Source organism: Podarcis vaucheri (genome assembly GCF_965113315.1).
Source record: "Podarcis vaucheri genome assembly, chromosome: 16".
NCBI classification, from domain to species: domain Eukaryota; kingdom Metazoa; phylum Chordata; class Lepidosauria; order Squamata; family Lacertidae; genus Podarcis; species Podarcis vaucheri.
In genome coordinates this window covers 12,804,618-12,825,915 of record NC_138754.1, presented here as the reverse complement: position 1 = coordinate 12,825,915, position 21,298 = coordinate 12,804,618, and the positions used below count along the sequence as shown (strand labels likewise).

Below are 21,298 nucleotides of genomic sequence, written 5' to 3'. Positions count from 1 at the left end.
TCTGATGGTGTTTCCTGCTTGGCAGGGGGTTGGACTCGATGGCCCTTGTGGTCTCTTCCAACTCTATGATTCTATGAAAAAGGAAGTTAAAAAAATAATAATTAAAGGATGCTACCTCGTTGCTTGCTTGCCCTTCCTCCTTTCCTTTGATAAAAAAGGAGAGATTGGTGGGATGGGGGCTTTGGGAGGCCCTTCTGTGTCACAATAGGGGGAAATGAAGGGGGGAGATTTAACAGTTGCTACCTGGATGCTGGAAATGGGAAATTGGGTGGTTGTTGTGAGGTGAAAATGATGGGGAGGGTAGGTGCTTGTCGTTAAGCAGTGCAAGAAAATGCGTGTCTACTCAGAAGCAGGCCATAGTGAATTCAATGGGGCTTATTTCCAGGAAAGTAGAAGTGAGTAGCTGAACTGAGTGGGGCTTACTCATGCATACAATTGCAGTTGGCCCTCAGAGTGGGGAAGGAGATGCAACTTGACACTAGTAAATTACATAAATTATTCTTAAATTATGTAGTAGAAAACAGACTAAATTGTTAATTATATGCAAGTTTAATTAATATTTTTACTATATCCGCTACTTTTGTAAATTTTAAATTTGCCCCTAAAACTGCATAGAACATTAATATATTCTCCAGAAATCTTTAATGGTTTAGTTGAAGCATGCTATCATTGAGGTAATTGTCATATAATTATATGCATCAAATTTAGATTTTTGTTGTTGTTCAATATTTTCCCAGATTATTTGTATTCAATATGACTCATCACTGTATTTTGGATTGTCTTGGACCTGAATACCACCATTTGTTATCCAAGCCCCAAACCAAAGTCCTGTTTGGATGGCTTGCCTGCTGAAGAAAGTGATGATTTCATCAGTGTGTGGTGATTTAGACCTGTAACCTAGTAGCAGTTGCCAGGACATAACCATGTTCACCTCTACATAGCTCCATCTTATTTCAGATATCGCGATGTTTAGCTGGTGATATATCAGGATATTGAAAACCATATATCACCCAGCCCCAATATGCAGGCCTCCTCCCACCACATAACACATTTACCCTCTCATAACAACAGGCATTTTGCTCACTTTTAACCAGGTCTCAATCAGCACTGCATAAATTGGCACCCATATTTAAGATCACTTAATACAGATTAGCTCCCCGCCCCTGGCTGCCATGAAACATTGTTATGCATATCCAGTGTGGTTGGATTAAATGGCGGATTTCTCTCCCCATTTTTTAAGCTCACTTTCATGGAAGCGTTTACACACTCCTGTGTTCTGTTTTTATTCCACATCCACCTATCCTGACAGGCTTTCACAATCGCCAGGGCAGATTAGAATCGCCTCTGTTCCCCTCTTTTAAAAAGCTCTTCAGAAGAGTGGAAGCAGCCTAATCTTTTAAAGCTCTTTAACCACCTCAATAATACAGGTGGAGGTGTGACATTATGGTAGGAGCTAATCCATTTGTGAACCACAACCTAATCCTAGCAGAACCCATGCCACAACAGTAACCAAATTTACTCTGTATTCTGATTGGTTTTTTAAAAATGATTTAACACTGGCTTGCAGAATTTTATTTTAGGCCAGTAATGCATCTGATACAACCGCCCTCCCCCCTGCATATTTAGCATTATAGATAGCTATCCTAGACATGCAGTGGTTTTGAGATCATCACTGGATTTGCAAAAGAAGTAACATAGGGGAGAAAGCAGCAACTGGTGCTGTGAAGGTGTTTCACAGTTAAGTCAGTTGTCCAGCGGTGATTTAGGTCCACATTGCTCTGGTTAGAGAAAGTGGCAATAGCTCAGTGGTAGAGCACATGCTCTGAATGCAGAAGATATCTGATTCCGTCTGCGGCATCTCTAAATAGGGCTGGGAAAGCCTCCCTCCTTGAAATCCAGGTGAGCTATTGCCAATCTGTGTTGACAATACTGAGCTACACAGACCAGTGAGGTGGTACTCAAAGTCAGTCTTACTCAGAGTAGGCTCATTAAAATTAATGTTCAAATTTTGTGCAAACGGATCAAAAAAGAGTGCTCAATAATCAGGTCATGTGGAAGCAACCATAGAAAATGGTTGAACGCTGAAAATTCAAGACAGATGAAAGAAAGTACTATTCCCCATAGGAGGCAGTGATGGCCACCGACATAGATGGCTGTAAAAGAAGATTAGACAAATTCAGGGAGTAGAGGGCTTTTGATGGCTACCAGTCACAATGGCTCGGCTCTGCTTCCACACTTCCTGGAAACCACAGGAGAGGAGAGTGCTCTTGGCTCAGGTTGTGCTTGAGGTTTACCACAGGCATCTGGGTGGCCACTGTGAGAACAGGAAGCTGGATTAGATGGGCCTGTGGCCTGATCCAGCAAGCCCTCCTTGTGTTCTTGAAAGCCTTGCTAGGCCAGACCAGAAGTCCATCTAGCCAGCCTTCTATTTCCAAGCACTGACCAATCAGATGTGTCTAGGGAACTCCACAAGCTGGACAGGAAGGCAAGAGCCCTTCCCTGTCATGCGATCTTCAGCACATTGCTTTCAGAAGCATACTGCCATAGCACATGCAAGGTTCTATTTAGCAGTTGTGCCTAATAGGCACTAATAGAGAGCTCTCTTCCACAGATTGTTTGAAGCATTTGTTGGGAGGACCCCAAACCTAGTACTGTAATGGCCTGATGCCCCAACAGGGCTGCTCTATCCCCTTTGCCTGGGGCACTTGAGAAGGCTGAAGGCAGGTTGATAAAATGATTGGACTGCATGTTCTGCCTCTTCCAGGTCAAAAGCGATGGCTCCCCATCAGGAGGCTTTGCCTGAGGAGACCACCCCACTACCCAAATATTTGAGCTGGGTGAGATTACTATAGTGTTGGAAGAGGATTGTAGCTGTCCTCTCCTCCACATTTCCTGCTTCATCCGTAGCCAGTCCTGTCTCCCTTCCCAGTAATCTCATCCCTTAATACAGCCAGAGATTGATTGCATTAGCCCGCTTAGCAGCAGTATCATGCTGTGGGGCTCAGAGCCACTCCTGAAAGGTTAAAAACATTGTCTACAGCAATTTGGGAAGTTTTGAATGGGGGAGGGATGAAGGGAAATCCCACGGTGACTTTATTTTAGTGGGATCTGCACCGCTTTTTGCAAAAAGACTAGAAACCGTGTCCAGTTGGTCTCTCTTATCTGACACCATGAAATATTGGGCTATAAAGGATTTTATGTTCCATAATGGAGAGAATATGGCCAAAGTAAGAATAAGCCAGAGGGAGATAGAAAAGTGGGGGTGGGGGTGGAAGAAGGTGGTGGGAGAAAGAAAAAGGAAATGTAAAATTTATAGAGGAATTGAATGCATAATGAAGTCAAGGCAAGTGAGTGGTTTCTAGTGATTTAATGGGTACTGGCCCAGCAAGACACCTTGCCGACTCAAATCTTCCATGAAAAGGGCCTTATAAAAAATAACATTGGAAGGAGTTTAACTCAGCCGAGGTTAAAAGGGATGCGCAGGAGCCCTGTAAAGTGTCGCCTCCTGTAGCGGAAGCTGCCAGTGTCCCGCATGAGTGAGTGCCCAGCTTGGGGGAAGCAGGGATGAAAAGTCAAAGCTGGAAGGACAGAGGATGGATGGAGCATATGTGGTGGGGTGTGGGGCTGGGAGAACAGCTTGATGAGCACGGAGGCTGGGGCAATGGATTAGCGACTGAAGGAGTGAATTAACAGGGAGAGAGAACAGATGAATCTGTTTACATATTTTTTTAAAAAAGTGATTCTGCTCTGAGTTCATCCCTTTTAAATGTATTTTATTTGCTACAAAAAGGAGCTGTTCTTGCAAGAATTGCATAGAAATGGGTGGAACAGGACCAGAAGGAAGTTTGTACATGTGAATCTGCTTTGTACTGAGTCAGACCCATTGGTCCACCTTGCTCAGTATTGTCCACACTGACTGGCAGAGGCTATCCAGGGTTACAGACGGGATGATCCCAGCCCTACTTGAAGAGGCATTGAACTGGGAATCTTCTACAGCCACAGAGCCATGGCCCTGGCAGAACTCCCCAACAGCAAAATGCAAAACAAAATTAAAAATCTAACTTTTTAGGAGCCAATAGCTTCTTTTGTTTCAATCGCCCAGCACAAGAAAATTTAAGTTTTCATTTGGCAGACAACTGTCTCTCAGCCCCCAAAGATAGATAAATGCAGACCATAAGTTATTTGCGTATGTGGAGCCTAGGGAGATGCCTTCTACCAGGTCAAACTATTTGTCCAGTGTAGCTTGCTCTTGACTGGCTGTCCAAGGTATTGGACAAGGATGGGTCCTTCCTGTCACCTGATGCCCATTTTTTTCAACCAATAATACCAGGAATCAAATCTGGGACCTCCTAAATGCAAAGCAGGTGCTCTGCCACTGATCTACACACTGCTGCAATGCTGTGCTTTTACAGATGTGGAATTCAGCTTCTCTTAGCACAGATGTTTGAGTATCTTCTTGTAGGGAGGTGCAGGAGAGTGTATAAACAGCCCCCAACCATGGGATTTTACTCTTCCTTTTTCTTTTAGCAAGCACTCTCCTTTTATCGCCGTCCCATCTTAACTCAGGTCCTTTAAGACTCTGAAGCACTCTAACATCATCACCACTGAATGCTATGGCAAGAGGAATAGGCCAGAGTCTCCTCTAGGAAGCTGTGTTATATCAAGTCAGACTACTGGTCCATCTAGCTCAGTATTGGCTACACTGACTGGCAGCAGCATCCAAGGGTTTCAGGCAGGGGTCTTGCCCCAGCCATACCTGGAGATCCTATTGGGTTTTTTTTTTCTGCAGGGGACTCTTCTGCATGCAAAGCAGATGCTCAGCTACTGAGCTGAAATCCTCCTCTTCCCAGATAACCTGTTTATTCAGCATTCATCCTGATTTGCTTGCACAAAGCTTTTGTGGAGTTTATACAGTGCTTCCTCTTCGCTAATGGTTTATTTGCACTGAGGTTATACAACTAATAAACAGTCATTCTTCTTTGTTTGAAGGGAGGTTATAGGTTTTCCTGTCATTCTGTTGTCATCCCACACTTTTCTTTGTGTTTCCCCATCTCTTTTCTAACTGCAAAAACTCTGCTGTTGTTAAAGTGGATTTGTTGGGCCAAGGCCCTTTCATCCACTATACCTACATTCCTGACATGTGAATAAAAGAGCGACAGCTGGAAGACAGCCCTAGAATACAGATCTCAGGGTCGTGGGTTTGAGCCCCACATTCGGCAAAAGATTCCTGTATTGTAGGGAGTTGGACTAGATGATCCTCATTGTCCCTTCAAACTCTACAGGTCTATGATTCTATTATCCCTTTGCCCTGCCAAGCTTCCATTTGTTCCTTCCGCCACTCCTTACCCCCTCTTTTGTTGCTTCCTTTGCTTTCTTCCCGCTCTCGGGGAGAGATCCAAGAGAATAAAAACCGAGGCCATAAAGCAAAGCGATTTACTGGCCTTAATTTGATAGGCTACATAAACCGTGTAATATAAACAACAGGGGCATAAAGGAGCAGCCAAAAGAGGTGGTTAAAGCGACAGGCGCCTTTCAGGCCTCCATCTCCGAAGCCAGGCCTTTTCTCCCTCGCTCTCCAAAGGTCTTTTATGCAATGTAATTGGGAATCTGATGAGCAGCAGTGAGGAAGCTGCAAGGGCACTCATTCCCCCGCCTAGCCCCCCATCCAACTCCTGAAACGTTGCTATTTCCATTTTCAGCAGAAGGGGAAGAGCACTTCAGGCCATCTAACAACTTTGGTCAAATAGCCAAGCCTCTATGTACCTCCTCCCGCCAAAAGGAACTCCACCAGATTTGGTGTGCCCAAATTCTGAGTTGATTCTGCAAGTGCTAAGAGATATTATGCATGGTTACAAAAAACAAAACAAAACCCTGCAGATGCAACACAGCTTCATGAGGATATGGATAGATAGATCTAATTAGAGGGATGAGGAAACTCTGGCCCTCCATTCTTTGGACTACAGCTCCCATCATCCCTGACACTGGCCATGCTGGCAGTGAGAGCTGTGATCAACAACATCCGGAGGGCCACAGGCTGCCCACTCGTGGCTTATATTTTCTGATGTGAACGTCATCATCTAAGAAGAGCCCTGTTGGATCATGCCAGTGGCCCATCTAGTCCAGCATCCTGTTCTCACAATGGCCAACCAAATGCCGGTGAGAAGTCCACAAGCAGGACCTCTGAGCATAACAGCGCTTTCCCCACTTGTGATTCTCTAGCAACTGGTATTCAGAAGCGTACGTGCCTCCAATAAAGGAGGAAGAACGGAGCCACTGCGGCTATTAATGGCAACTGATAGCCTTGTATCCTCCAGTTATTTGTCTGAACAAAAGTTATTTGTGAGTGCAAATTCTATAGCTGAACTACTGGGTGAAGTACTACTTTAGAAGTCCCCACTTGAAAGCAAAGTGGCAGGAGGCAACACATTAATCCTTTGGTGTAGTTAGCAAACTACACTTCACATGATTATTTGGGGGAAGTCGTGACTATCAAAAATGGTACAATACTTTTCAAAATGTATGGTATAAATGGGGCCTTAATGTATGCAAGATTGAAGTTTCCCAGAGGTTGTGATTGTTGCGTGTCAGCTTTCCCACTCTATACGGTCTTCTTAAGAGGGATTTATAATGCCACTGCAAGCCGCTTCTCCAGTCTGACAGATGCTACCAAAAGGGTTTAGCGCTGGGAGCTGCGCCTATGGATTGGGTGGCATGGCTGCTCCCTTTCTTTCAATCTGGTGGTAGAAATACAGAGGCCTGGCCCATATGTATCAAACCACGAGGATATAAATCTGGCTATTTCTGTGCTATTTACACTAAGATGTCCACAAAAAGAACATGGATCCAAGTTGCCTTTGTCCCTTGTTTTCTTTTTTTTTTGGGGGGGGGGGAGGATTGGAGGAAAGAGGATACAGTGGTACCTCGGGTTACATACGCTTCAGGTTACATACGCTTCAGGTTACATACACTTACATACATACATACACCCAGAAATAGTGCTTCAGGGTAAGAACTTTGATTCAGGATGAGAACAGAAATCGGGCTCCGGCGGCACAGCCGCCGGAGGCCCCATTAGCTAAAGTGGTACTTCAGGTTAAGAACAGTTTCAGGTTAAGTACGGACCTCTGGAATGAATTAAGTACTTAACCGAGGTACCACTGTACTTCAAAAGAAAAAGAAAAAAGTACATTCACCTGCTACATTTTTGCTTCCCCTTGTTAGGGTGTTTGTCTGGTGTGTGTGTTTTGAATATAAACAAATTACTGTAATTGTTAATAACCCCCTTTTCCTTTCTACCAAAACCCAGTCCTACTCCCATCCCACTTAACTCACAACCTGAAGAAAAAGTTAAATGGGAAAAAGGAGAGAAAGTGGATACAGTAGACTTAAAGGACTGACAGTGTTGATACAGAGAGAATCAGACTGCCAGTCTCTGAAAAAGCCCAAGCAGACCTGCCAAATTACTTGAAACTTCTCAATATTTTATTAAGGGTTGTATTCAACAAAGACTGGACCCACTGAAATTCACAGACCTGTTAGGCTGCATTCATTAATGGCAATGAGTCCACTCTGTGTAGTACTAACACTGAATACAACTTTTAGTCTATACCACCACCACCCTCCCTTTGCTGTTTGATCCAACGTGTGTGACCGATTGCTCAGCCTCAAGACCAATAGACAACTTCCAGCATTGCAACACCATGTGCTTGGCTGCTAGTGTGGCTCTTAGCAACTAACATCTCCGAGCAAATGACATGCCCAGCACTCTGACAGGTCTATCCCAATCACACATACAAAAAAATATATGTACAAGGTGTGTCGAGGACCATAGAGAACTTAAACTAAGCTTTGTCTCCAAAAGGGGAGAGACCATGCACTGTAAAGATGACAGACCAAGATAGTTTCACCCTTTTGTCAGAGGTGGCAATGAAACAGCATGGGCAATGCCATCACCCCTGTTCTATTACATGCTCTCTCTCTTTCAGGGTGGAGGGGATTAGCAGGGAAGGAGGCATATTGAAGTTTATGGCAAAGTGGCAGATTTCCACACACCGGTCTTGTTCCAAATGCAGGAGGATTCCTTAGTCAGTAACTCATTCTCCATTATCCAGATAGTCTTGAACAGGACACAGCAAGCCAGTAGAGCTGAGGAACCTGAATAAAGCTTGTAGGCCAACCCAGGACTTTGGCTAAATTCAGAGCAGGGATCAGGGTAAGACTCATTGTGCATTTGAGAACTGTAGTTGTTCCAGCAAAATGAACACACAGGCCAAGCTGAGATTCTTGCAGCCTTCTCTGATGATCTTTTCCTCCTGCTTTGTAGTCAGTCAAGATCAGGGTGGAAAACCATTGACTTTTCCAGATACTGCGGCATTATAACTCCCATCAGCCCTAGTAAGCATAGCCAACAGCAGGGGATGATGGGAGCTATAGTTCCGCAGCACCTGGTCTAGATGATCTCCACTGGTACCCTTCTGATCCTGGGACTTTAAAACAAATGCCCAGGTCACCACCAACACTGAAATCCTTTCATGGGGAAAGGCATGACTCTGATTAAAATCCAATTAAAAATCCAATCAATGGTTTCACACCAATTAAAGTTGTTGTTTTAAAAGGCATTCAAAGCCTTTCAGGTATTTAGCTATCAGACTTTGGCATTTCCTAACAAGGTTAACACACAACTTCCCCATTGTGTCTATTGACTCACACAAGTTGTTAGCATGTGCCAGTTATTTACACCTTTAGTGGGGTCTTTCTTCCAAGCCTATTTATTTTGCTAGATGTTGGCACCAGATTCCAGGCCCTAATGGAGACAATTTAGGCATGCAAACAGTAACTCTTCCTGGACTTTTTATCACTTCAGATCATGGCTTGGGGAAAACTTTATGAATGAGTTCTCCTCCTGCATGAAATGAAACCTTCCAATGCCCATAGAAATCAAGTGCATCAAGGAGAAGGGTTTCAGCCTTGCCATCTCCAATCAGTGCTGGCTTCTTTCAAGCAGGGAACATTTGATGATGGGGTCAGGGGGACACACCTGCAGTCAGAAGTGGCATAGTATGGGGCAGGCAATACCACATATTGTCTGTGCAGTAAACTCAGTCCAGTCTAATCAAAGTCATGTGGGTGCTGTTTGTGGTTTATGCTGCGTTGAGGGGAAAAGGCGCTCTGCAACTGATTATCATCACTTAATAAAACATTGGTTCTTAAGGGACTCAAGGTGGCGCCTTCCAGACATTTTGGACTACAACTCTCATCAGCCACAGACAGCATGGCCAGTCAGGAAATATGGGAATTGTACTCCAGAACATCAGGAGGGCACTACGTTGGCTACCTTTGCCCCTACTCTAGTATTACAAGAACCCTGTGGAGGCAGGCTGAGCTAAGACAGAGTGAATTGGTCCAAGATCGCTTGCTGAGTGGGGAATAGAACTTTGCAACATCCCACATCTGCTATATCATGCTGGCTTTCCATATATAAATGAGTTTGCACTTTATATACCCTAGGGTTGAAACCCTAGATTTGAAGACATATTCTGGAGCTAAGCCCTGGTTTTGAATTAAATGTTAACTTGGTAGTCAGGGAGGGAGGGAGGGAGGGAAACTAATTGCATGGCAGGGGTGCTAGGCTCCCCCTGCATCTTTTCACCTTGAGACCAAAACAAAAAAACAAGACTATAAATAAAATAAAAACATTCCATCTGCAGGTTCCAAAAGCCTAACCGCAGGACAGCCTAGCACCACCCACCCCTGCGAACCATGGCGACCACCTCACCCACAGCCGCTGTGGTGACAGCCACCGTGGTGACAACAGCAGCTGCCATGGATTTGCGTGACTGGCTGTTCCTCTGCTACGGCCTGGTTGCCTTCCTGAGCGAAGTGATTGACAGCACCACCTGCCCATCTGTTTGCCGCTGTGACAACGGCTTCATTTATTGCAATGACCGGGGCCTGACCTCCATCCCAGCTGACATCCCGGATGATGCCACCACCCTATACCTGCAGAACAATCAGATCAACAATGCCGGCATCCCCTCCACCTTGAAGAAAAAGCTAAATGTTCAGGTTGTACAACCGGGGGACTTTATTTTTGGAAAGAGGGTGGCTGATCTTCATTAATGAGCTGAGGCTGAATGTGGCTTGACCCAACTTTTTCTCCCCTTCAGAATTCTTAAATAGTAGCTGTAGAAATCTTTGGTTTATGAAACTTACGTTGATGGACACTTTCCCCCTCCCCAAGGATTAACCTGATAATGTTTTGCTCAGACTTTGGTGTCTTGAACTACAGTCTTGTGGACACTCTAATACAGGCTTTCCCAACATGTTGCTCTCTGGATGTGGCTGGACCAAACTCGCATCAGCTGCAGCCAGCATTGCCAGTGGCCAGGGTTGATGAGAGTCCAAAAATAAGTAGAGGACACCTGGTTGGGGAAGGCTGTCTTAGTGTGACTTGCCATCATGGTGACTTGCCATTGCATCCCAATTCTTTCAAATTACCGAGTTGCAGAAGTTTTCAGGACGTGCTGTTTCAGAACTTAAAACAAGCACTGGAATATTCACAAGACCAGTTCAACATGCCAAAATTGCCAGGCAAATGCGACAGTATCAGAAGCTGCCTTATCTGAGATTAGACCTCACACACTATTGCCTGCTCTGACTGGCAGCAGCTCTCCAGGGTCTGAGAAGGAAGAGTCTTTTGCATCAACTGTTACCTGAGCCTTTGAATAGGAGATGCCAGGGATTGAAACTGAGATCCCCCCAGCACACACTGGGCTATGACCCCTCATCAGTTCACACTGAATTAATGTTTGTGCTTGTTTTGCCATAAATTTACAATGCATGGGATGGGGGCTGTAGCTCAGTGGTAGAGCATCTGCTTTGCATGCAGAAGGTCCCATGTTCAATCCACAGTGGAATCTCCAGTAGGGCTAGGAGAAACTCCTGTCTCCAACCCTCATCAGCTGCTGCCAGTCAATATAGACAATATTGCAGTTGGTGGGTCAATGATCTGACCTCATAAAAGGCAGCTTCCTATGTTCCTAAAGTTGAAGCCCAGCCCATGAAATATTAATAGCAGACTGCCTGCTGAAAATGTTTGTGTTTTGACTGGCCTATCCCGAAGTGATTTGATTGCATCTGTTTTTAAATGTTATTGTTTTTAATTATTTTTAAATGTATTTTTTTTAAATTTTTTGGCTCTGGTTCAATGTTTTTCATCTTCAGTTAAAAGGATATCAAGGAGCAGAGGCCAAGAAATACCTCTAATTTGTCCAAGGCCTTAAAGTGCCACTGCTAATGGGAATACACCAGAATTGGGAGTTGTTGGACTCCCATCAGCCCCAGCCAAAATGGTTAGGGTTGATGGCAGTTGTATTTCAGCAATATCAGGAAGGTCACAGGTCCCCCGCTCCTAAATTATGTAATGTCGGGCTAGATGCACCAGTGGTCTGACCCCATGAAAGGTTCCCACAGTGCCCAAGTGGTCCTTAGACTTTGGAGATAATGTTTGGGGCTAGAAATTAAACTTTTTCTTTTTCTTTTTTATTTTGAGTAGATACACCCAAATCCATGTTGGAATTCAAAATATGTTCACATTTTAGATTCCATGTGGATTTTTGGTTTTGAGAAGGGTTCTGGGGTATGTTTAGCAGCATACTTTGATTTTTAGCAGAGGATTGGAATTTACACACTAGCTTTGAAGCTCAAGTTCCCTTGCCTGTTTAATGCCAGGTCCTATTTTTTTTAAAATGTAATAATTTAAACACCTTTTCCTTGTGGTAAGTTCATGATTTCTAGGCTGATGACAGGCATTTTAATATGGGCTAACTGGAACCCAAATTGCTCAGGTTTGAGGAACTGTTAAATGCAGCTTTAAAAAAAACAAAAACATGCACACCATTTCCATTCTCTACTTCTGCCCTGTTGAATTTCCTCTTAATTCAATTCCCATCAGGTCATCTACCTCTATGAAAATGACCTGGATGAGTTCCCCATCAATCTGCCCCGTTCGTTGCGGGAACTTCACCTCCAGGACAACAACGTCCGAACCATCGCCCGAGACTCCCTGGCCCGCATCCCTCTCCTGGAGAAGCTGCACCTGGACGACAACTCCGTCTCCACTGTCAGCATCGAAGACGATGCCTTTGCGGACAGCACACGCCTCAAGTTGCTCTTCCTCTCTCGCAACCACCTCAGCAGCATCCCCTCTGGCCTGCCCCGTACCCTGGAGGAACTAAGGTTGGACGACAACCGCATATCCACCATCCCCCTCCATGCCTTCAAGGGGCTGATCAGCTTGCGGCGCCTGGTGCTAGATGGCAACCTCTTGGCCAACCAGCGCATTGCAGACGACACCTTCAGCCGCCTCCAGAACCTCAGCGAGCTCTCGCTGGTGCGCAACTCTCTGGCAGCCCCACCTCTTAACCTGCCCAGCGCTCATCTGCAAAAGCTGTACCTCCAAGACAATGCCATCAGCCACATCCCCTACAACACCCTTTCCAAGATGAGGGAACTGGAGAAGCTGGACCTGTCCAACAACAACCTGACCACTCTGCCCAAGGGTCTCTTTGATGACCTTGACAGTCTCTCCCAGCTCCTGCTGAGGAACAACCCCTGGTACTGTGGCTGTAACCTCATGTGGTTGAGGGACTGGGTCAAGGCCCGGGCTGCTGTGGTGAATGTGAGAGGGCTGATGTGCCAAGGCCCCGATAAGGTCAGAGGCATGGCCATCAAGGACATCACCAATGAGATGGATGAGTGCTTTGACGTGGGCCCGCAGAGCAATTCGGGAGTGGTGGTGGCAGCCAAGACGACTGCCAGCAATGCCGCTGTCACAACCCCGCAGGGCTCCCTTTTCACCCTCAAGGCCAAGAGGCCTGGCATCCAACTGCCAGATTCCAATGTTGACTACCCAATGGCCACCGGCGCTGGAGCCAAAGCACTGATTCTGAACGTCAAGCCGCTAACCGCTGACAGCATCCGCATCAGCTGGAAGGCAATGCTCCCGGCAGCCTCTTTCCGCCTGAGCTGGTTGCGCCTGGGCCACAGCCCGGCCGTGGGCTCCATCACAGAGACCCTGGTACAAGGCGACAAGACAGAGTACTTGCTGACAGCCCTGGAGCCCAAGTCCACCTATATCATCTGCATGGTCACCATGGAGACGGGCAGCACCTATGTGCCTGATGAGACCCCAGTGTGTGCCAAGGCCGAGACGGCAGACATGTACAGCCCCACCACCACCCTCAACCATGAGCAAAACATGGACCCAATGGCCGGGCTGCCGTTGGCAGGGATCATTGGCGGGGCGGTGTCCTTAGTCTTCCTCTTCCTAGTCTTGGCTGCCATCTGCTGGTATGTCCACCGGACGGGAGAGCTGCTGACACGGGAGCGAGGCAGTCGGAAGAAAGATGACTATGTGGAGTCGGGCACCAAGAAGGACAACTCCATCCTGGAAATCAGAGGCCCCGGGTTGCAGATGCTTCCAATCAATCCGCACCGGGCAAAGGAGGAGTACGTCATCCATACCATATTCCCATCCAATGGAACCAGTCTTTACAAAAGCACCCACACCATCGGCTACGGCACAACCCGTGGGTACAGAGACGGTGGAATTCCAGACATAGACTACTCGTATACATGATGTAGAATCCCCTCCCTCCTCTCACATACATCCCTCCTGATCCCCTCAACTGCCCAGCCACTTCTCTGTTTTTACCCCCCCTCCCTATCCACACACACAAACATGTACACCAAGGTTTTGTTTTTTTGCCAAGGTGGAAAAAAATAATGGCAAAACACAAAAACTATTTTCCAAGCAGAACCAGGTGGAACAAAAGGGGAGGGGAAGAAAGTTTTACAAAAAAAAGAAAAAAAGAAAAAGCAAACAAAAGCAAAGCCTATTTTGTAGAAAACCAACAAAAACACACACAAAAGTTTTAAAAAAAGTAGACATGGAGTGGGGCAAAGACATAATTTATATTTAATATACCAGATTAAAAAAATACATAAACATACAACTCAGACCATCAAGGAACATTGGGTTGTTGTTGGGTCCCACCCCTCCCCCTGAGGGGGGCAGGGGGAAGACCTGGAAGAAGGGAAGGGGGAAAGTGAAAATGAAAAACAAAAATGCTACCTGTTTTATCTTTCTTCCTGTATAAATCCTCTATTTTGTTCAGGAGTTAGATTATAAAAAAAGATCAAAATGTCTTTCCTGGCGGCTAAACTGTTGACTGCATAGGGGGGGAGGGGGCCCGTGCGAATCTGCTTCCATTTCTCCTTTTGCATTCCATAACTCTGCTTTCCTTACAGGTTCCAAATTTGTCATGCAAAGTTGAGCAACAACCACCACCACAACAAAATAAGCATTGGCAATATATATATATCTTTCTGGAGTTCTGAAACAAGACCCTAACCCCAAACCTGCCCCTTTCACACCTGACTCAAGTTTCCCCTCAGCCCCTTTCTGCAAGACTCAGAATCCGTCAACTTTGTTCTTCTGCTCAACACAGACTGATCATAAGAGAAATCTCTGTTTGGTTACCTCCTCACCCATCTATCCTTTGGGACAATCATTCAAGAATATTCTCTTTGTAGGAATAACTGCAACACGTAGCTCTTTGTCTTTTTAGCAAAAAGAAAGAAAAAAGAAAGAAACTGACATGGAAATGGGAGATGGGCCAGCGTCTTCCAACTCGCAAGATGTTCCTTTCAAGGTGGGGGCTCTGGAAATCCTAAATGAATCTCAGGTTCACATTTAGAGTGTGAATGGTTTTTGAGATGTTAAGGAAAGACGAGAAAAGCAGGATTTTGGTTCAAGTCCTTTTCTTTTGCATCAACTCAGAAAATGACCAGCTAGGTCTTTTTCAACAGCTCATCACTAAGATGGTTGAGGGTTTCTGTTGGTCTCCTACTGTATGCGTTTATTTTTTGCCTCCTCCCTGATGGGATAAGGTTTGAGCGTCCAACTGACAATCTATAAATTTTTGCAGGTGTTGGGCACAGTGGCAAGCCCCTGAGGCCACATCCAATTGCCTGCCAGGTGTTTATGATTATCTGGCAATCCAAAGCAAGGGGCAAAAGCAGGTGGAGTACTGAGCCCCTGGCAAATGGCCACCACATGTGGTTGGTGGCCTGACTTCACGTTGGCCAATGTGGATATCTGAACAGCCCCATGTTGGAATTTGGTTCTTCCCCTGCCCAAGAGCAGATTCAAAAGTTGCAGAGGTGTTAGTATAAGAGATTCTTCTGCTCAAATCAGGAGGCTTAAAGGGAATTCAAACCCACATCCACCCTGTGTTTGAACACCTAAATTTTGCCACTTGCTATAGTTGAGCCAGTATGACAACCTGCATGTCTGCCTACCTGAGTTATTCAGATCTTGTGAATTGCTGGCAGGATGAGCTACAAGAAAGGGGCTGTGAAATGAGCAGTAATGCACATACCCCGAGTCTGTGTGAGGCTTCTGGATTTGATCCCCAGCATTGCCGGTGGTGCACTTTCAGGAAAAGGGCTGGGAAAGTTTGGAGAAACTTGGGGCGGTGCATCTTTGAATCTGGTTGATGGACCACTGGTCTGAATTCGTAGGAGAGAGCTTTGCTGTTCCACATGATGGTCAGGTTTGCACATGTTTGTCCCCCAAAAAGTGCAGATGTAGATTGAAGAGGCCCACAAGACTTTTAGGATGGATGGGTGTGGTGAGGAACTGGGTCGCATCCATCTAAGTCCCATCTAACAGTAGTCAGAGAATGACTTAGGTGGATACAACCTGTTACTTAGCTGGAAAGTGTAACGAAGCAAGGAAGGGGAGGGGAAAACAGATGGAGGCTAAGTCCATCAAGAACTATTAAGCATGATAGTTGTGTGGAACCTCCATTTGTAAAGGTAGCATATCTTATGAGCGCCAGAGGCTAAGCACAAAATGTGCTTCTCAAAAGCATTGGGCTGGCTACCATTTGAATGAGGATGCTGAGTGAGATGAACCTTAGCTTTGGTTCAACAAAGATTTTTGGAAATAGGACCCCATTGAAGTTCCCCCTTATAGGAGCCCTTTTAATTTACATCTTGCCATTAATATTTACATCTTAATTTACATCTTGCCATTAATATTTAAGTATTTCTTCAAGTCCTGAGAGAAAATACTTTCCCCCACATATCACAGGATGGGCAATTCTGTAGCATCAGGCAAAGGGGATATAGCTATACTTCCCTCCTCAATAAATTCACTTCAGGAAAGAAAGTCCCCAACATAAGCCCTAGGCCAGGGTTGGAACAACTTCATACCAAATGTCGCCCAGCAGTTACATAAAGTTACCTGCCAAGGTCTTGAACCCAACACCACCTTCACACCAATTTTTATAGTCCAAAGTAGGCAGCAAAAACGATAATTTAAAAGTTCCTTGTGGGCCACCATACCACCATATACAGCCAGGAGACTGTGTTTCAAGTAATTGCATTGTGTTACTTAAGCACCCGCAGTATAGTACCTTTCGAAGGCAAGAGAATGGGGGGGGACATAACCAGTTGGATCCACCTCTGGTGGTCCCCTTGCCCCCCCCCCCCAGATCCAGCAGTGACCAGTTGCCACTGTTTGACTTGCTGGGTTGCAAGTTGTGCAGGCCTGACCTCTAGTTAGGTTTGGATGGAATTTAAAGTATTCCCCCACTCCAAGATCCTGATCTTGACAAGCAAAACAAACTCATGGAGGAAAGTAATTAGAAGTCACTTTAGGTGTCATTCGACATGCAGCTTCTCTCTTTTTGCACGCCTTCTGCTGTGTACAAGAATGTGCAGTGTTTCAACCCCTTAATTTCTGCAAATGGCAATAAATGGGATTAGCTGGCTAACTGGAGAGCAAGGCAATAAACACACCATTAGAGGCATCTTTCAGTGGGATTCCTTCTCCTGGCCAGCGGGGCTCTCTGACAGCCCGGCATTCCTTAATAGCAACAATAACTGTTCAGGGGAGGAAAAAATGCATTTCAAGGGGCTTGTGACAAAACAAAGTGACTGAGGAAGCAGGGTGGGCAATGAACACTCAGAAAAGGGAAAACATTAAAAGCCTGGCCAATTATCAGCAGAATGGCATTTGTGTCCATCAACTCCCACAATGAGCAACGCATCCCTCTCTGGGTTGCAGTTCCCCTCTAGATTTACCAATTTATCCCACAGTGCCTTTGGCTTAACAGACTTTTGCACCGTCTTCTAACACAGTCCTTATTGGCACTTCCTGTATCAGACTGAAATTGTTTTCTGCTCTAAAACTGCCAGTTATATGCACAGAAAACCAGGGATAGAGGTGTGCTCCTATCATAATGGCCTACAGCAGGCTTACATTTAATACCAGATGTTCCAGCCGTGCAAGATTCTAGTCCCCATCTATTGCTATGTATAGCAATATACATGTCACAGGTTAGGAAACAGAGTGAGATAAGACACTTTCCTAATACGTCCAAGGAAGCCTGTGGGTTTTTTCAGTTTCGTAAAGCTCTAGTGCTTATCTGTGTTGGGAGCTCAAATTTAGAAGAATCCAGACTTCTTCTTTTTTTACACTGCAGATCTATCTATGATGTACATGGTAAAAATTCAAGGCAAATACTGCTTCTCTAGGGGTATTTCCAGACGTGTTTATTGTGAGGTTGGTGCTCCTCACACATGCAGAGGTTTTTTTTTCCCTTGCAGCATCTGCACAGTGTAATTTGCCTCAAAATCCCAGCTCATTTTACCCCACCCCACCCCACCCATTTAATCTGGATTTACTCTTTCCAGGGAAAATATTAAGTGGGTTTTTTTATTTAAAAAACTTGCAAATGATCCGTTTGCAAATTAAGACCACATCTGGAAGCAACCTAGGTTGCAGTCTAGCAACCCCAGATAGTGTATTGTTTAATCTTAAACTGTGTAAGCTGTCTTGAAAATATTTTAAATAGGGTGGATACCTTAACTGGGAGAAAGAACTAGATGAGGTGTTGTGGAAACACAGGCAAGGGATTTCACCATGCCAAGCTAGGCATGTACTAAAAAAACCTTCCACGGTCCTTCTTGGGTGTAAAATTAGAGCGTGCCTTCCATCAGTCTCTTTAAAGCAAATAAACCAACTGCAACAGAGCACTGTCTTCTTAGCTTTCTGGTTGAAATGGAAAGCTGGTGTGCCCAAAGGTGGTTTTAGTGTAGTGCGACTGGTGTGGTCACGCTGGGCACTGCGCTGCAGGAACAATGCTGTAGAATGGAGTGGGAGAGGCTGAATTTTAGCATCACACAGGGCACTGCTGAAATTTGGCAGCCCCAAGTCTGCCACTGGTATGCTTGCCAACGAGTAAGCCTAGTTAACAAGGGGACACCTTGTCATGTATTTCCAAGCAACAGAGTGGTACCCTGCCCCCCAGGTAACCTCACTATTCCTGTGCAGAGCTTTGCACAAGGCAGTTGTGCCAAGATCAGCACAGACGCAAAGAGGAACTGTCCTAGATTGAAGAAGGGGAAATGAAGCAAAATAAAATAAGGGAGAGAGAGTAAAGGAATGCAACAAGAAACAAGGACGGCACCATTAACCTCTTGGAAAACAGCAAAATGTCAGGCAACTCAGGCAGGATCTAATGGAGAGCACAGGCGGGCAGTAATAAAGCTTAGGTGGGAGAAGTCACATTTCTGGGACAGACCAAGTGCCCCAAGAGTGGGGAATCTGTGCCCTCCCCCCTGTAAGGAAAAAAAATGCTGTTAAGACTCCAAATCCTATCAGGCCCACCCAGAATGACCTAGTGGTCAGGGATGGTGGGAATCCCGCAGCATCTGGAGGGCCATGGTTTCACTATCTGTAGTCCAAAGAGACAGGTGCTCACAACTCCAATTCTGTAATCACAGATACTCTGCATAAAATGCATGCACACCTCTCTCTAGCTATATATCCCAATCCTTGGTTCTCAGTATGCAAATTTATGCAGCTCATTAGCAGCACACTGAAATAACCAGTGGGGGGGAACAAGCCGTCCATGGAAGTCATTTTGGAAAGAAGCAGTGGGTGGGTGGGTAGCTTGTTTCTTTCCTATTAAACACCATCAACAAGGAAAACGCAAACAACAAAAATTACAAAAGAGTGCTCCAGGCCAGCTAATGTTTATATGCTAAACATCACTTTACACAATCCGGGCCTTGGACCCTACGCGTCAGTCTCGCCTCCCGTGAAGTGTAATTTTATTAAGTGTTTAACTCTATATACAGTACTTAACAAACAGAGCTAATGTGAGCAGGCTCTTGGGGAGGATGCATTTAGCACAATGCAAAAAAAAAACACACACCACCTTAAAAACCTGCCTCTCCCTGCTGCTCATTAATTCAGGTGATTCGAGGGTTGTTTGGTGTGCGCCATTGCTGGCACGCATGCAGAGTTTACAGTAACAAGCAATTTGCAGCTCAGCTTGCAAAGTTTTCATTTAGGAGAGCGAGCTTTTTAAAAAAGAGAGAAAAAAGAGAGTGAGCAAGAGAGGGCAGGGGTGGGAAACAGGAAAAGAAAGCAGCACTCAAGTTTGGCTTCCCAACCCAACCTACCCACTCCCCGGAATGTGGCAACAGATAGGTCTTAAGGACATGAGGATGGGAGGTCTCAGATTTTCAAAGAGGGTTCCTCAGGGATGTTGCGGCTGGAACTTGAACTTGATTCAGTTTGCATCTAAAGGCAAACCTACCTAATTAGCACTTTTCTGAAACAATATGTGAACTGAAAAATAGGCATACTTCAGAATGTGCACTTCTCCAAAAAATTTGCAATGCAATTCTCCAGCCAAGTAATGTGTACAAAAAGGCTCACTGTGTGCCTAAAGATGTACAGTATATATTAGTGAAAACATGCTAAAATGCATTATGTTAGGGGAAATCGCTTTGTAAAACCCTGAATATTAGGGGAAATTGCACACCCAAATGATGATATTAAGAGAAATGTTGATGAATTTTCATTAGGGCTATTTTTTAAAAAAAGAAAGAACCACAAACATGATGTGGGAATTAGGAGAACTGAAGTTAAGATTGGAAACGAGAAAATAATAGAAAGCACTACTGGCTGATCCACTAATGTATATTAGATTCCAGCCCGTTTGCTTGGGCAGGGCAGATATCTGGGAAATGGAGACTGAAAAAATAATCTGAAAGCGAATGCAAGCACATTGATCCACCAGCACTGTTTTTTTGCCCCCAGTGTGGGGTGCATTCCGATGCATGTTCCCATCTGCAACAAATTAGCATGCATGCCCCCCATCACAATAATAAGCATTCATTTGGATATCTGCTTTGTCACTGAGAGAAAACTAAGAACCCTGAATGCACATAAGCTGCTCAGAAAAGCAAAGCGATATCAGAAACAAATCAGAAACCTTCCATAGAGCATGGGGAAGAAAAGGGGGAAACTCTGGGCTGTAGCCAACTAAGTTTTACTTAGAGTAGGCCCAATGAGATTAATGAACCTACGTTAGCCATGTTCAGTGACTTCAGGGGGTCTACTGTGACTCAGACTACAACTGGATAAAACTGTCTTTGGAAATAAGAGAGGTTTTGCTGTCCCTTAAGTAAAACCAAGGCATTCTGTCTGCAGAGGGAAAATAGTTAAAGCTGACAGCAGCACACAAAAGAGGCTGAGAAAGCCAGTCTGGTCAAGGGAGCGCATGGCACAACTTCCAATCCATCGTCCCTGCAAGGCAGCATTACCCATCAAGCAGACTCAGCTATTTGTTCTGTCCATCCCATCCAACTTGACAGCTGCCTTGGGCTCTCCACTTCCTCAGTGGAAGAACACTTAACTATTCTGCAAGTTGAGGTGTGTGCGCTTACATACATATATACACACACAGAAGTTTTGTCCTGAAAACCCTTGCTCTTAATTCCACTTCCCTCTTTATTCTACTGATCTCCTATCCCAGATAGAAATAGACAAATCTGTCACTTTCAGTTCTCCAAGTTTCTTACTTTTCCAATTTTAAATTCAGTCCACACTTCCATCAAAATTTCTGGATTTATTTTTTTAAGTCCTCGTGAGAATTCATCAAGCATTATATTGTGAATTTTTCCTAATTTTTCCAATTTTTGTGTGAAGTTTTGACTTACACATTTTTGCAAAGAAATGTTCCTTAATATAATGCATTTTGTATGTTATTTTCACTAATGTATGAATTTTTATGTACATTTTACCCCTGTATATGCATTTTTGTACTTGGCTGAAGAACTGCATCATCAAATTTAGAGAAGTGTGGATTTCAAAGGATGGCTGTGGTTGGTTTGCACTGTTTTTCAAAAAGTGTGAATTCAACATGGTTTA

The 21,298-nt window shown here is 44.9% G+C and overlaps 2 protein-coding genes across 8 annotated transcripts in view; one reads left to right on the top strand and one right to left on the bottom strand.

Annotated features, from left to right (window-relative positions):
* Nucleotides 1-19,289, top strand: part of FLRT1 (fibronectin leucine rich transmembrane protein 1) — a 163,532-nt gene extending 144,243 nt beyond the window's left edge. For 3 of the 4 annotated variants that reach the window (XM_082202736.1, XM_082202735.1, XM_082202734.1), the window contains 2 exons: nucleotides 9,708-10,065; nucleotides 11,954-19,289. In XM_082202736.1, coding sequence (XP_082058862.1) covers nucleotides 9,760-10,065; nucleotides 11,954-13,639 — 1,992 coding nt within the window. In that variant the 5' untranslated portion in view covers nucleotides 9,708-9,759 and the 3' untranslated portion in view covers nucleotides 13,640-19,289. The remainder of the gene's footprint in view (nucleotides 1-9,707; nucleotides 10,066-11,953) is intronic. The other variant, XR_014214451.1, reaches the window with a different exon arrangement.
* MACROD1 (mono-ADP ribosylhydrolase 1) overlaps nucleotides 1-21,298 on the bottom strand; it is a 324,726-nt gene that overhangs the window by 264,840 nt on the left and 38,588 nt on the right. The gene's annotated exons all lie outside the window — the stretch shown is intronic.